A 15,646-nucleotide genomic window follows, 5' to 3' on the forward strand; every position below is an offset into this window, starting at 1 on the left:
AGACCCTTTTCAATGAGAAGCTTGTGGATATCCTCATTCTTACTGAGGGAGATCGAGTTCACGAATCCGCGAGGGTTGCCCTTTTCGCCATGGATTCTGGCACCTGCTCCAAGCAGAAATTCTACAATCTCCAAATGGCCCTTTTGCGAAGCCTCTTCCAACGCTATGCTTTTATAAATGTCGCTTGCATTGACGTCCGCCCCATTCTCGACCAGGATTCGGACGACGACTTGATGTCCATGTCGGACGGCTGAGTGAAGGGGGCTATGCCCGTCCTTATTTCTTGCGTTGACGTTTAATCCATTCTCGATCAAAACTCGAAGTACTCTTGCGTGGCCGCCTTTTGCAGCTTCGTGAAGTAGTCCGTCGACATCATCACATGGTTTGTTGATGACAGCTCCACTCTTGATTAAAACTCGAACAACTTCTTCATAGCCGCCCCTTGCAGCTCTAAGTAGAAGGCTGGAATCGGTCTTGTCTGTTACGTGAAGGTCTGGACCAGTGTCGACCAGTACCCGCACAACTCCTTCATAACCACGTCCTGCAGGTTCTAGAAGTGGATTGGAACCCTCTTCATCTTTGGCGTTGAAGTCCGCTCCGCCTTCAACCAAAGCTCGAACGACCTCTGCATGTCCAGACCTGACGGCTGTTTGAATGGGGCTGTTGCTGTTGACGTCGGCGCCTCTGCTAATCAAGAGTCTTATGATGTCAACATGGTCATGAGCTGAGGAAGCATCCAGACAACTCCTGCGAGCACTGTTGACCGTGTTGACATCCATTTCATCCTCGACCAACCAGGTTGCAGTCCTGGGTGATCCGGCACAACAGGCAAAGTATAAGGACGAAGGAGCATAGTATCTGTGATTTTCCGGCCATGCCAGACAACAGAATTGATAGAACATGCGTTCTTGTCGCAGGAATGAGAGCATTCTGCGGAGAAATGATTTGTGAGGCTCGGCAAACTTAGAATATTCTAGCAGCATGTCGACTGCATCAACTGCAAGTGGACGTTCAGCTTTCGTAACCTTCAAACTGAGGTTTTCAAAGGCCTGTTCAAGATATACCAAGCATGGTTTTAGCCAAGGAAAGGCCGGCTACTGGGAGTTCGAATTCGTGTCTGATTTGGAGGTACTCTTTGACTGAGAAGTGAGCAAGCTGGACGACTTTGCGATGCTTCTCACCATTTGCCGATATTCAACTTGTCGAGTCTTCTCCAATCAAAATAAGTCCAGGACAGAAGCGCAGGAGGTCTTGATCTTCATAAAGCCGGCCTTCGATATCAAAAAAAGGGTTTCCTGTGTCGATCCGGGTGGCTATAACATGCATTGCCGCCGCAACTGTTAACGGCCTCTCACAATAGACGAGGAATTGTAGCAGGCGAATTCCATCGAATTTTATCTCTGCGGGAATGCTTTCGATCATACGACTATATGTCTCATTAAGTCTCGGGGCAGATCTCTGAGGGCCGTTCTTATGGCCCGAGCAGACAGGCACAGGGCTGGATTGTCCAGTTGGCATGACGCCCATCTGAACCTGTTCATCGCGTTTGAAAATCGCTTGGCGCAAATGTATTGGAGATGTATACTTACATCCTATCGGCTCTTGTCCCAACTTTGTCACGGATCTCATTAATTAGGTTTGGAGAAATCCTTTTGACCTTAAAACCAGGTTTTTCCAACTGTGCTGAGACATATGAATGTACGTCGGTGTTGACGTCTGTCGTATCGAACTTGATGCAGTTATTCTCTCCCAAGAAGCGTGGAAGACTTTGCACAAAGTCCACCTCTGGGCGTCCAGTTACAATCAACTGGCTATTGGCGCTGCATGGACCCGATACCAGTTCTTCCATCCATGAGAGAAGGTTGCGCTTTGTAGTGCACTCATCAAGTGCATGTATGATGACTCTCACTCGATGATAGCAGCCCAGCATGCCATAGACACAGGAAGACAGATAACGTAAAGTCGGTCGTCCTTGAACCGGACACAATGCTCTGTCGTTATCCAGGACCTGCCGGGCCTTATCACCAATGTGGTACATTTGCCATGCTAATGAGCAAAGAAGATTCTCTAAAGATCGCTTTTGGTTGTCTTTGAAGTCGAAGAAAATCAAAGTCGGGTGGGTACCTAGTTCTTGGAGATGATCGAAGATGGTCGTGCTGAGGACTGTCTTCCCACATCCAGCCAAACCGCGGAGCCACAAGTGATGACGCTTCTTCAATATACAGTCGTTCATTGTATCGCTCCGAAAGAACCACGCTCCGGTGGTCCCGTGTCGTTGTTTTCGCGCAGCGGCAATATTGCTTGAGATGCCTGGTGGTGCTAGCCATTTCCGTGCCTTCTCGAACAGCTGATCATCTCTTATGGCCGCCAACTTATTCCGGACGTGTTTCACATCTTTGTCGATGCACTTGATGTTATTAAGCACTATTTAGTGTTAGAAAGTCTTTGCTCTAAAGAAGACAATCGACTAACTTGGGCCGAGTACATCAACGATGCGATCTTCAGAATCCACCCTGGTAGCGTGAATCTGGCGCAGAAGGTCTGAGGCATATGCTGCCGCTCTTATAGCAGCAAACCCTTGCCATCGTTGGTTCTTGTGGGAGTCGGAGTAATCACATATCCCGCGAACCACTATGCAGGGGAAATGATTCATTAAACCGGCAGCCTGCATTTCGAAGCATTTGATGCCATGATCCGATTCTAGCTTATCTCGGGTAGCAGCATTTTTCATCAGCTGGTTCGCGCTTGCAATTAGTCCGTAATGAATGAAGGGATCATCTTCATAATTTTCCCTTGCCTTGCGATTTACCAGCTGATCTGTACTGTCTCCACACACGTTCTCGCATTCGCCCGAGTCTGGATGAACAAAATCGGATCTGTAGAGTCTGTAGCTATCGATAGAAGTTCTTGAATACTTGTTTCGAATTCGAGGATAATCCTCAAGCGCCTTGTTGATACGGGCATTCAGCTGATGACCCTCCATTTCGTACTGACTTTGTAGCGCGTTGACGGCTGTTCGCAAGACTGTCGGTGGTTGGTTGAGGAAGCTGGTGTGCTCGAAAGAGAAAATCTGACTCTGCGTAGCTTTCCCAAAATCATACTGGAAAACGCCTCCTCTGCCTCCCTCACCATGGCTGACCACTACATCGCCAAGGTGCACATCGTGTGTCGAGCTAGGGGCGCCGCCACCAATGCCAACCATGAGGCCGATTCGCACATTAGGAAAGCTATGAAGCATGTTTCGAGCTACGTTCGCAGCAGAAGTTGTGCCATACTCTCCATCAGGCAGCACAGCAATCACGACGTTATGCGTCCCCATCCTCCCGAGGGCGTAATTATTGTCGTCATGTCTCGCGACGGCGTGAGGACCTTCGTGTTTATCTTCCAGAAAGGCTTTAGCCGCGGTGAACTCGAGAGGGAGGGCGCATATCCAGCCAACAGTGTACTTGTAGGGATTGCATATGATTGTGCTCCAATGTTAGGGAGATTGATATAGGGCTGACCTAGGCGAACAACAACTACGAAGGAATCGATGCGTCCGCTTCACAACACGAAGGGAGGGGCCAGGCATAATAAGCCCCTTGCCAGAGTTCCTCCTTAAAATCAGGCTGCGGGTAGAACAGTCGACGGGTCAACGAGGGGGAACTTGCGAACGTGACCTGCTGCGCCCACCTGTGTGTAACAATATTCTGCAGGCTGACTCTATGATGCTATCTTCTGAACGAATCAACTTCCGCCATGTAGTTTCCAGCCAAGATATGCTGGGACAATACCAAGCCTCAACTATCAATCATGAGACGATGTTTGGCCAGTCTTCTGTTGTGCTCCGCGAGTATAATACTTAAGGTGAGTTAAGAAGGGGGACTTCAGCGCCCCAGAAGTCGGGGGCCGAGAAATTAATAGTAGAATTGAATTACAACTGCCAGTATTCTACGAAGTTGATTTGATTCTAACGGCGCCTGATCTTTCAAGAAACTGTTTACTTTACTATAACACCTGATTGAACAGCATGAACGCGCCCATCGTCCGTACATGTACGAGTCCGTAACGGTGAAGATGTTTTTATCATGTGCTATTGATACCATTTATGCCATTCGCCCGATTTTTGATATGATTGACAATGTTCATCGCAGGCTCATCAAAAAAGTCCTCGGAGTCATAGTCGGGAGCCGCTTCAAAATCGCATTCCAGGTTGCATCTGCTGAGAATCACCACTTGCTTCTTGGCCAACACCTCTGAGATTGGGTTTCCACCCTGATCCTGCGACCAGTGAATGGTCTCGATGATATTATTCTCGCTACTGTTGCCATTGTTGTCCGCTTTGATGACGATTGAGTAGAGCTCGTGCCCCATGCCGACTCGAATGATGTGAATGACAACGGTACCGTTCTCTTCGTCATTTGTAGCCTTATAGCGCCACTTGTCGTCCTGGTTTAGAGGCTCGAGACCAGCCTTGAGTTTCTCGAAATCGGCGTGACTGATGGTCAGGCCCCAGGAAGCGGAGGCGGGTACAGGCATCGGTGGTGGTTGCCACATTGTAGTTCAATCTCTTGCTGAACACGTTTATTGAAATGCTCAAGAGAGAAATCTTCAGTCAATACCTACATCTGGGTATTTTGAATAGGTTCTGCGTGGAATATGACTGAGAGCGGCACGATAACAAGACGAGCTGTGTGCGAGCGTTTGCTCGTATCATGTGTTTTCATACTGACGGTGGGCCTCGCAATATTTGATGATGGCGTGTAATGAGGTGGATGCACCTGGTACCTGGCTCGAGGACGCCTAAGGACAAAAGACCCTGCGGTATGCCTTGAGGTTGGCATATACCAGGCTGTTCGCCTGCAGTACGCCTTGAGACGAACCAACAAGCAGTCAATCACGCCAGTCGCAACGAATCATATCAGAGACTTCCACTGGCTGTATTGCACCGCCATTCATGAGTGGATACGGCCAAGACAATAGATAGTGGGCGCCCGCCGGGCAATTTGGACGATGTTGACCAAGCCACACAGATCGACAATTGCGCCGACAGATCATCCAAAATGAAACGCAGATGGGGTCGGGCCCAGGTCTTCAGATGCGCGCTCCATCATCATGGCGACAGTTTTTAAGAGATCACTTAAGGAGAACCCATAGAATAGGACCTTTCTCTCGAGGGGTTCATCAACTTGACAAGTTGAAACTAGCGGAGAACACATCGCGATTGGCACTTTTAGGCACAGAGATCGCAGCCATTTGACAGCTCACAAGTGCCATAATAGCTCGGAAGATGGTCACATCCTCCTCCTTCGCACTTTTCATTATTCGCCTATCGGCGGGAAGCGTTGCCACCCCATGCTGAGAAGACATCCGCTGTCACTCCAACGCCAACCGAGGCCTCCTTGTTAGGCCCAGCCAAACGAGAAAGGGAAGCACGAAAACGATACCTGCCGGTTTTTTTTGAAGCCTCTGAGGTGGCGGGAGCTCAGTCGCCTTAGAGGGCGGCAAGAACCACAGAGACTCCAAGTATGTCTACGAAATTGACCATGACGAGGTTGAGAACGACGTTATGGCTATACAGAAGAGGTATAACAATGTCTACTCTAGAGGGAGTGAACGTCAGACCTCCATTATCTGAAAGGTATTACTAATTTATTGACTCACGGGAATGGCATCCGCAAGGTCGAGGTTGAAACTCTGGCAACAGGGATGCAGATGAGCCTACATGCGAATGATACAAACCATGGAACATAGAGAACGCAGGCTAGCCAGCTTAAAGGATGGCGTATTTGTTGTCCACGTCTGAGCCGAAACAGGCGCAGGCTGGTAGTTGATGGTCACGGCAGGGCCGTTTATGTCGGTCATGCATACTGCGATCTGGGAAGGTCGCACTACGCTAATCTGACCTTCCTTTCTGGGTTGATGCACTTGCTTCCCATCATTATTCGTGATTCCAAGGACACTACCACGAACTAGAGTGACCGAAATATCTCGCGAAAGCTTGAAAGAGCCCAGATGTGTTGGTCATTCCATCTTCAGAACCTCGATCACTGGCGCAAATACGGACGATGAGCCACGAAGACTGGTAACCTTGAATATGACATTGCTTGCTTCTAGGACAAGCGTTCTGTACCGCCAATGTCCTCCTTGCAGCTCTCGGAGGAAAGAAGCAGGCCTGGATGTTGACCAGCGGTAGCATGTTTGACACCTCGTAAGCCAGAGTGCTAACACCGGGGCTCATGCCAGCGACATCGTAAGCATCGTCTTGGACAGTCTCGTGCTTCCACTGAACAACCGGGCGACATGGGAATACCCCACGTCGCGCACACCGCTCCCGACAACATGGTTACAGAACGGCTTCCTGCAGCCCAACCACCCGGGGATCGTACCCCTCATGGATCACCCCTCCGAGCCAACGTTCTGCCCAGATAGCTCAAAGGCGGAACGGCCCGCGCGAAAGGCCCGGCGGAGGCCACTGATGGAGCGGGGTCTGGGGTCCTTGCGTCCGATCGGATCTGGATCGGGGTCACGATCTCGTAGGTGAGGTAGCCCCAGATGGCGCCATTATGGGGTCCTTGGCGCGATGCCCGCCAGGTCACGCAGCGATAGACCTCTTGAAGAGTTGATATCCTCGACGGCCACTTGGGTTGCTGAGCAGGTGTTCTCAGTGGTTCATATGATTTTGAGCGACATCGAATCGTTTGCGACACTTCGCATCACTCCGAGAGCAGTGGTAGAACTTGAAGAAAAAGCGACGAAGAGGGCACTATCCCACTCGGTCCGAGTTGTCAACCGGCACTTGTCGGCAGACTGCACTTGGTCCCAATCACCACCGAATTATTGTTTGTTGTAGGTCGGAATCGCCAGCAACATGTGCGCAGGAACAAGAGCCGCTTCGTCGGTCGAATCTCGCCGATCTCGGTCGACCAAGTAACTTGATGGAGGACTTTGCACCACATCAACATCGTGTCTGAATAAGATGAAGAGGTGGGGGAACCACAGAAACCTTGAGTCTGTTCCGGTGTCCAATGCGATCAAGACATGGAGTCTAAACATCACCTCGCAGCCTGATAGTGTCCAGTCAAGACTGTCATGCACCAAGCCAGAAGACTCAGGGAAGCTTCGATCGAGGATATTCGCGTCCCGTTGAGCACTTCTTGCTGTTTTCGAAGAAATTAGCTAATGGTACAACATCCGGCAGAATGGATTTGATAGGGGGTCATTGATGCACGAATGTTGAGTCTCACTTCATTCCCAAACACACAGCAGCACAACCAAATACAGTCTTATGCCTTCAAGTAATTCAAAGACTCGATTATCTCAATCGACAAGAATCACTCGAACCATTTAAAGTTTAAAATAGGAAGTCAGTCTGCTCTTTCAAGCATGTCAATTGTTGATGATCACCCCGAAAGGAGACTGAGGACCTTGATGGTTGCATTGATAACAGCCCAAGGAATGGAGGTTTCAAGAACCCGGATGGCCAACCTTGATGGCCACCCTCCTCACACAAAATCATCCGCCATCTCCCTCACCAACCACCGGTCGCGATGCTGCAAAACTTGCGCAAGATAGCCAGCGCACCTATCTCAACCATGGTTTTGGTCAGGCGGGCCAGGGCTTGGACTGTTCATCAGCGACGGGGCGCGGATGCTGAAGGGCCGTTGGGTTGATGAGACAATTTTCCATCGGCCAGCACAGCTCGCATCCGTTGCATCCCCGCCGCTTGAGGAATGCCGCTTCTCCCTTCCACCGCCATTTGAGGCCCCTGGAGGCAGATATGAGTTGAGCACATAAAAGGGACCACTCGTCCTGGTGTTTCCGCCCGACAGACTTGTTCTGTCGACTCTTCTACTGACAACTAGTAAGCCCTCTGGGTTCGACTTTTCCCGACACAGCGACCGATGCAGCCCGATGAACACGACGAGATACTCAACTTGAGAAGACTGAGAGAAGAGGGAAACAGGAATACGAAGAGGAAGTGGGAGACGCCTGAACCCCCTACGCCCTACGACTCTGCTCCTTGTCTCTTCTCATGGCCGATGTTTGCCTTGATCCTCGGGAATCGGCTCTCGCGCTGCGGCAAAAGACTCACGACCCCCCACGGTAATGAGCCACAACGGCACAAATCTCTCATTTGTCTCCTCTTCTCACATCCTGCTCTTCTCCCCCTTGTCTGTCCTCTCACCTTGGACACCGGACGTATCAGCTGATCGGGCAAACTGCTCCTTCGTGAGCGGTCCCCGTCGCCGGCGGCCAGTCTGTATGATTGGGCAACCCACGCTGTTTAGCTAACAGCTTTCTCTCATTTTGGTTAACTGAATCTGCGATATGAGCTTTTTACCGGGATTCTTCTTCGGGCAAGGTTCTTTTGCTGTCGCCCCCATGGCACTGAATCGACGACGCTCACGCACGGCTGAAGTTTTAGTCGGAGAGGCTATAGTCTGACTGGTGAGACCACTCTCTGAGTTGCCGTCGACGATCAAGACGACAGCTGAGGCATTCGTCTTCCACCATGACGATTGTTCTTGATGACTAGGTCATCTGGCTTCAAGTTGTCTCTTTTGGTTTTCTTCAGCTCTTCAGCTATTATCTCTCACTTCTTGTGGTTTCTATCTTTTTCCGCCGCCGGGTCTGCCTAAGTAGAACGGACCCTCATTCGGCCCAATTGCTAGTCCCTTGTCTGGCCAATACGGGGTGGCCGGGCGCATCACCTGAAGAGTCGGGTGTGGGATGGTACAAACTCTGTTTCGCGCGGGTGCCGCTGCCAAGCGCCATCACAAGCAGATTTCCCTCTCTGTCGTCCTACATACTGTCATGCAGACACCAATTCACATGGCACCGCCAACCAGACCATGACAGCAAAGGCCGCACCGTCGCCTTCGTAAGTCTACTGGTCGGCTATTCCAAGCGTGCAGTTTCCGATACCATTCTTCACACACATGTTCTTCACAACATGGTACCCGAAATGCAGACCATCGAAAAAAAAAACCACCCGATAATCTGCACATTCCAGACCGGCTCTACCCACCCACTCCCACGTTCCCTTCCCTCAACCCCCCCAACCTCTCCATCCATAGACCGAACGTCTGACCGATGAAGGGCGGGGCTATCCTCATCGGGTCCTTCTTGTCCACTCAGTCCGCGACGATCCCACGCCAGCCCGCCTCCAACATCCCATTCACACGACCACGGCACCTCATGCACGCCCATCCTGCCGCCCTGCCGTGGCTCGCCATGAACCTCGCGCGTGGATGCCCAGTCGTTCTCACATGGCCCAATCACAACCGCCCGACGCCCCCCGTCGCCGGGTCCACCCAGCCCCGAACGTGGAACCCACGGGCTACCACACCTGGACGAAGGCTGCACCCGTAGCTTCGGGCCCAAACCCCGCTTCGGCTACTGCAGAGTAAACGTCTGGTCCCCCAAAGTCCGGCCTATCTTGGAGTAGATGAGCTATTATGGATCAAGCCATGGGAGTGCCAGCCTGATGCGGTATCACACAACCGCCATGTCAGCATCGCTGCACTGCTGGCTGGGCTGGTTGCTCCAAACGGCGCCGCGGCATTCGCGGTATCTCCTCCGACAATCCTTGGGATGCCCGCCCCTCCCTCCTCCGGCCACGCCCGTTTGACCCTTCCACGTAATGGCGAATGATACCGCGCCTCCTCGCGAGATAGCCATCTGATGCTTGATGCTCTAGCTGACTGTATGTGGGGGACGTAGCTCGAAGACGGGTATATAAACCCCAGGACTTCTCGGCTCGAGATGTTGGTTTTTTCCTCTTCATCGACTCAACAAGCTCTCAGATCTCACTTCCAAACAAACTAAACTACCAACTTTCAAGCTTTTCGCTTAAACCCAACCAACTTTCAAAATGGCCCCCTGGTGAGTGGAATTCGACCTTCTTCAGAGACGGAGAATTCGAGAAATGCAGTCTTGTTCAGACAAGCTGCAAATTCCGAAGAATTCGAGTTTTCGGAGAGATCTTCACCGAGCTGCCAGGTAGCTAACCAGATTCATACAGCTCTTGCAAGTCTTGCGGCACCAGCTGCGCCGGCTCCTGCACCTCTTGCTCTTGCGGCTCTTGCTCCGTAAGCCTTCCTCGCATCAATCTCACTCCCGATCACCAACTGACATGAGCACAGCACTAAATTCAGCATGACGCCTCCGCGAAGCCGCATCTGATACCCTCATGAAGAGGCTCGCTCGACCTCATCAACATCCATCGAGCTGCGTGCCCCCCGCCGAAACGGACCGAAGTCGTTATCTCATGGGAATGAGGGACTGAAGGATACTGGTTTTTGAAGCGGGACCCAATGCTGGATCTACAGTTTTGACCGACCTCTACCGCAGAAGAGCTCACTTGTGTGGAGACCGGCCATGCAATGCAGCTCGGGCAATCCACCGGTAGTTGTTTGGTTCTTGCTGTCTTGAAGGGATGAATACGTTTTTTTTTTCTCTCGTATGATAGTTTGGTATTTTTTGGATTTGAATACGAGTGTTTTTGATTCCCGGGCATTGATTCTTCCCCCGCATGAGTGACGATCTTAAGTGACGCGAGTAATTGATAATGAGTGATTTATGGTCATTCCTCTTGATTATGCGTTTGCTTGTCATGTTGACTTTTTCGATGTGGAGATACGGAGTGTTGTCCGCTGATGTGGGCAGTCTCCATTCTTGCCCGGGATCCATCGGCTGTCTCCAATAGCCAAGTTTGGAGGTGGAACCTGTCAAGACCGGTGTGTTTTGGGATAGCTCAGGTGGGAGGGCGAGCTCTCCAACCGAAAATTGGGGGTAAATAGCTTGCTCTCTGAGCTGTCGAGCTCTGGTGGTCGGAAATGCTATTACCTCTGCTTACGCACCCCGATGCAGCTGCCGCCGCCTCCTCCTCCTTCTCCAACCCCCCCACACGAGGTAGGTATTGTCTGGGATTGGGGGTTAAGACAGTGCATGCAGAATGTGGTGACGGGCATGTCTGATGTGGAGCTGCTTGCTTTTCCATTTCCATTGTTCTGTGCACACTGCAGGGACTTGGCGCAGATGCCTGTATGAACAAGTGTGAAGGCAGGCACAACGTGATTGGGAGATGGGATCGGATGAGGTTGGGATTGGATGGCATGCAGGGCGAGTGCGGCACGAGCTGTCAGCTGATTATCTGGGCGGAGATCGGGGGGGGAATGGGGGGTTGTGAAATGCGGCTAGAGATGTTCTCGGAGCCCCAGAGGCTGTGCGGGAGTACGTATCGGGGGAGGGGGTTTGGTGAGGCGTGTTGGCTTGATGGACGGTGATGGGATGCCTTGTTTTGATGATTGGAAGAGTATGCTCGAAAGCGACTTCGACGGGATCCCTGGTTGTGAATTTATGTTCAAGAAAACATTTCCCTAATTATTATCGCGGCAATCGGGAATTGGGGAATTCTCCGGGCTGTACTCCGGCTAAGACGATAGCATCTCGTGATTGACAGGTCTACTCAAACTGAACGAGATGAATTCTTTCGTTGAGAATTGAACACCGTGCTAAACAGACAATAGATGTGATAATTGCAATATGGAACGTTACTACGGACTCGTAGAACTATATTGATATTAACCTTGATGGCCGTCTTCTGAGACGAGGAGATACTGCACACTGTGTAGTGGCATTTTGGGCGTATTAGTGCAGTGCAAATGAGGCCATGCACGTTCTGGCACTGTGCTTATAAACATTTGGTAACCCCTTTTCCATCCTCACTTCAACAGCACTCTGTGAATCCTGCGCCAGAGCAAGCCTGCATGAGACTCGGTTGATTCGAAATATCCATGGTAGGTCGAAATAATCTGATGCAAGAAAGTTTGGGGAATGACAGCTAATTAGACTTCCAAACAGAGTAGCGGCGACAAAATACCACCGACGTGCGATCCCCAACACGCGACATCACCATCAAAACTACCGCGTCGAGAATGAGTAAACAGCTTTCTCTATCCTTCTGAGCGTCTCGAAGAAGAATGGAAGAAATCTAGAGACCATGGATGGAAACATCACCCAAACCGACGACAAAACAAGGCCGGGGACGAAATGAGCCCACGGCAAGCGTACCCAGACGCCAGATCAGGCGCGAGCTCCGCCGCTACCCAGAAGCTAATCTTAGCTTTATCTCTCTCCCAGGACATCCTGTGATTCCCGTGGAGCGCGCGGGGCTTGCTTCGCTGTCAGGTCTCCACGATCCACAAGCACCGACGTGTTGGCAAGGAAGATGCCAGTAAACGACGAATACCGACCCGTCCATAACAGCGAGAAGAGTTAAGGCCATAATTTCCAACCTCTCTTCTTAGGAAAGATGGTGATAGGGCTGGGATGGCGCGATCGCATATTCGTGCCTTCTTCGTTGTCGATAATGCCGGAAGGACAAACGGAGCCAGGCTGCTATTTCCGACACATCATAACAGATACATCACAATTGGGAATGGAATGGATTGTGGGGTGGACGGGACGGCACGGCAGGCGTCAGACGTGTCAGCTCCAGACACGCCAGTAGCGGGATGGCTCGCATGCTGGCTGTGATTGGTGGTGGCAACATGTCGGTTGAAGAGAATCGGGAAAGGGAGCGCGACACCATGGCTGCCATGTTGCTATCGACTGGATAAGGGGATGCGAACTTGGCTGTCATCTTGGCTCGCCTGTAATTATCCTTGAGGGAGGCTTTGGGGCGGCCTTTGGTGATGCTTGTTGTTGGTGGCGGGCCGGACGTGGCTCTCCACGTCGGCGGCGATTGTTACGCCGCAGCAGGGCTTCTGATGGTGCACGCATGTAGACTCTGTCATCTCCTTATATGTCTTACCACTGATTGACGACTCTGGTACTGAGTCGCTATGCGATGCCGCAGCGGGCTTTGCCCAGTTACGACTGATAATGATTTCATGCCGGACAGCCAGCGCATTACATTAATGGAGTCTATAGAGTAAACTATGTGGACCTGAAGACTCCAACGTATCAACGGAGATAGTAGGTATCCCAGTACGTGATACCACTCGTTCAGGCCTGGGCCCGTTGACTGAAAACGCCTTTTTCCTCCGCCCGCATAACGTTGGGTTGCGGATCGCCTCGAAGACCCGGTGCCGACTGGTCAGGGAGTGTATAGGCCAGCGCATGGAGGAGGTAAACCGCAAACGCTGCGGCGAACCTGCAAGCAGTTAGTATACAGGTCTTGAAGTATTCGATTGTTAAGCATACACAGTGACGAGGCTGACAATGGGCGGCCCATGCCTCAAACTCATCTTCTGGCTGCTCCAGCCTTGGTCTTGGCTAATTTCTCTTGCCAGCAGGACACCAAATACGAGTCTGGGATTATTAGCAGCGCGCCTTGATGGTTTGTTACGGACAGACATACGACTTAATGCCGTAAAGAGATATCGTAACAACCACGTAAACGAGCCTAAGAAGCACGCTTTTGCCTGGTTTGAGACTAAGGATGAAATAGGTTGCCAAAATAAGTAGAGGCAGAAACACTGAAGACTTGAAAGACGTTAGGAGAACCATCAAAATCGAGCATTTAAAGACATACTACAATGCAATGTGCCAATTCCACGGATGTTTTCGTCACACCGCGGGTGTAGCTGACTGAAGAGACGATAAGACCGGTGATACCGAGGACGAGAAGAACGCCGTTTCCCAATGACGAAATGTTCCTGCAGTGGATCACATCCTTGTCAAATCTCTCTGGTTCCTCCAACTGTGCAACCAGCTCGCGTCGGCGCATTGTGATTTCTGATACAACGGGTGTTGTGGTGGTGATGTGTTGTGTCCTTAGGCTGCTTCAACCGATTGGAATGGATTTCATGAAGTGGAACGAGAGATTCTGAGATGGGACGGTCGCGGATGAAATATTTAGCTGATGTCACCTTTATGGTTGATCGGTGAAGTCACGCGTGATTAAGATTTCATAGGTGACGACCTGGCTGCATATGACTGAGAACCTTGCTGCTATCGGTCCGAAAGGTTGCGGCAATGCTTTACATAGAAATCCGCGTCAATATTCCCTCTTGACCAATACACAACTATTGCGACTCATCAATCTAGATAATTACTCACGGGCACTCAAGTTGCCACTTTCAATAGGGTCATTATTGCTGAAAGTACAATGAGTAAAGAAATGGCGGGGATCACACCAAACAACAGTGTGTGAATTGAAGCTTTTGACAAAAGTTACGTCGATATTCTACTATATTTATAAATCCTTTGGGGCGATTCTCATCTAGCTCAGGGGACCTCACCTAGTAAGTGGCGTCAGTCAAAGCGACGAAGGCAGGCAGTATGGTCGCGATAGGGGAGAGCTGCGGTATTGTTTTAATGGCCGAATTTCCATGGCGAAGTTCATGGCTGCGATGCGGCGATAGGGGCCGTCATGGTTTTATTTCGCAAGACGTGTAAAACCATCCGAGTCCTTACAACCGATCTGGGGCATTGATGAACAAGTACTCTGCTAAGAAAAACAACATCTGTCCGGCTAACAAATGATTTCATTTTCGACCCATGTGCACCCCATATCTCCTGCAAAGGTAACTAACAACACTCGAAATGACGGTCAACATTATCAGCACCTAAATCAACTAGTGTTGGTCATGTAAAATACCGTCATCTATCTACTTTTCCGGTCGTTCTGTGGAAGCTTTGTCTTCTCGCGGCGAATCTTCAGACGTTTCCGTCGGGCCATTACCGGCAGCTTGGGGAGCAAATGTTTAAATACTTTGGATTGGCATCGGACGGGCTCAGTTGTGTAGTGCATCCTGTCTAGCCCCTTCATCACAACAAAACTACGTCGTCAATCATTTGACATAACGCATACGCCTTGGCGGATTATTCCTCAACACACAAGCTCTTCCCTACCAGCCTAGTTTAATTTTGCGAATTCTTTGACGCATGTGCCGTTAATGAAGAGACATGTTCCATGAAGCTTCTGGATGCTTTAAGCTTTAAACTTCGGGCCCCTCCGAATAACCTCCGCCTTAAGTTTCGTCCTACTCCGCGCGTGCCGATGAGTCTAGAATCCAATTTGAAACACACCTTCAACCCCAAAAGCATTCACGTAAGCATACCCCATTCACTCATTTTACTTTTCTCGGGCGTTGTTTACATCCATAGCGCTGCACGTTTCCTATGGGGGAGCAGTGTATCTTCTAGCAACATGTTCTCATTTGTTCCTGTCTTAGTGTTTCTCATCATTGGCAATTCGGAAGCCGGTCCGTATCCCCGCGATAGCGTCGATAGATTACAGGATATCGGCCAAGAAAACTTGGAGTCTCATCTGGCCAGACTTCCACGAGCGTCTGGGTGCTCTCTTGAGACAGCCATCAAGAGAAAGGAATGGTCAGTTGTTGCTAGCGATAACTTCTGCCAGACTGACATCCAAGCATAAAGGTCGTCTCTTACAATCGAGGAAAGACTGGACTACATAAATGCGACTAAATGCCTTGCAAACAAGCCGCCGAGGTATTTGATGGACGAGGTTCCTGGGACGAGAAGCCGATACGATGACTTTGTGGCAACACATATACAGCAGACTTTGAGTATTCATTTTACTGTAAGAACGGAATTCGAGATACCCAGTTGCCGTGAAGTCTTTTAACACGATTTGTGTAGGCAAAATTTCTTTCTTGGCACAGATATTACCTATTCGCGTATGAGCAAG

General features: G+C 50.5%; 2 protein-coding genes across 2 annotated transcripts; both read right to left on the reverse strand.

The window, feature by feature from the left end:
- Positions 1–4,065: 4,065 nt before the first annotated feature.
- CGCA056_v009966 (uncharacterized protein) lies at positions 4,066–4,536 on the reverse strand (the record flags this gene model as incomplete). Its single annotated transcript, XM_037325213.1, has 1 exon — positions 4,066–4,536. The coding sequence occupies one exon, from the start codon at positions 4,534–4,536 to the stop codon at positions 4,066–4,068; it is 471 nt and encodes a 156-aa protein (XP_037176758.1).
- Positions 4,537–12,993: 8,457 nt separating this feature from the next.
- On the reverse strand, positions 12,994–13,717 carry CGCA056_v009967 (uncharacterized protein; the record flags this gene model as incomplete). Its single annotated transcript, XM_037325214.1, has 4 exons — positions 12,994–13,141; positions 13,192–13,299; positions 13,349–13,473; positions 13,523–13,717. 4 exons carry the CDS (start codon positions 13,715–13,717, stop codon positions 12,994–12,996), a joined length of 576 nt encoding a protein of 191 aa, XP_037176533.1.
- Between the last annotated feature and the right edge of the window lie 1,929 nt (positions 13,718–15,646).

This window comes from Colletotrichum aenigma (assembly GCF_013390185.1).
Source record: "Colletotrichum aenigma strain Cg56 chromosome Unknown KSG_Cg56_contig06, whole genome shotgun sequence".
Lineage (NCBI taxonomy): Eukaryota > Fungi > Ascomycota > Sordariomycetes > Glomerellales > Glomerellaceae > Colletotrichum > Colletotrichum aenigma.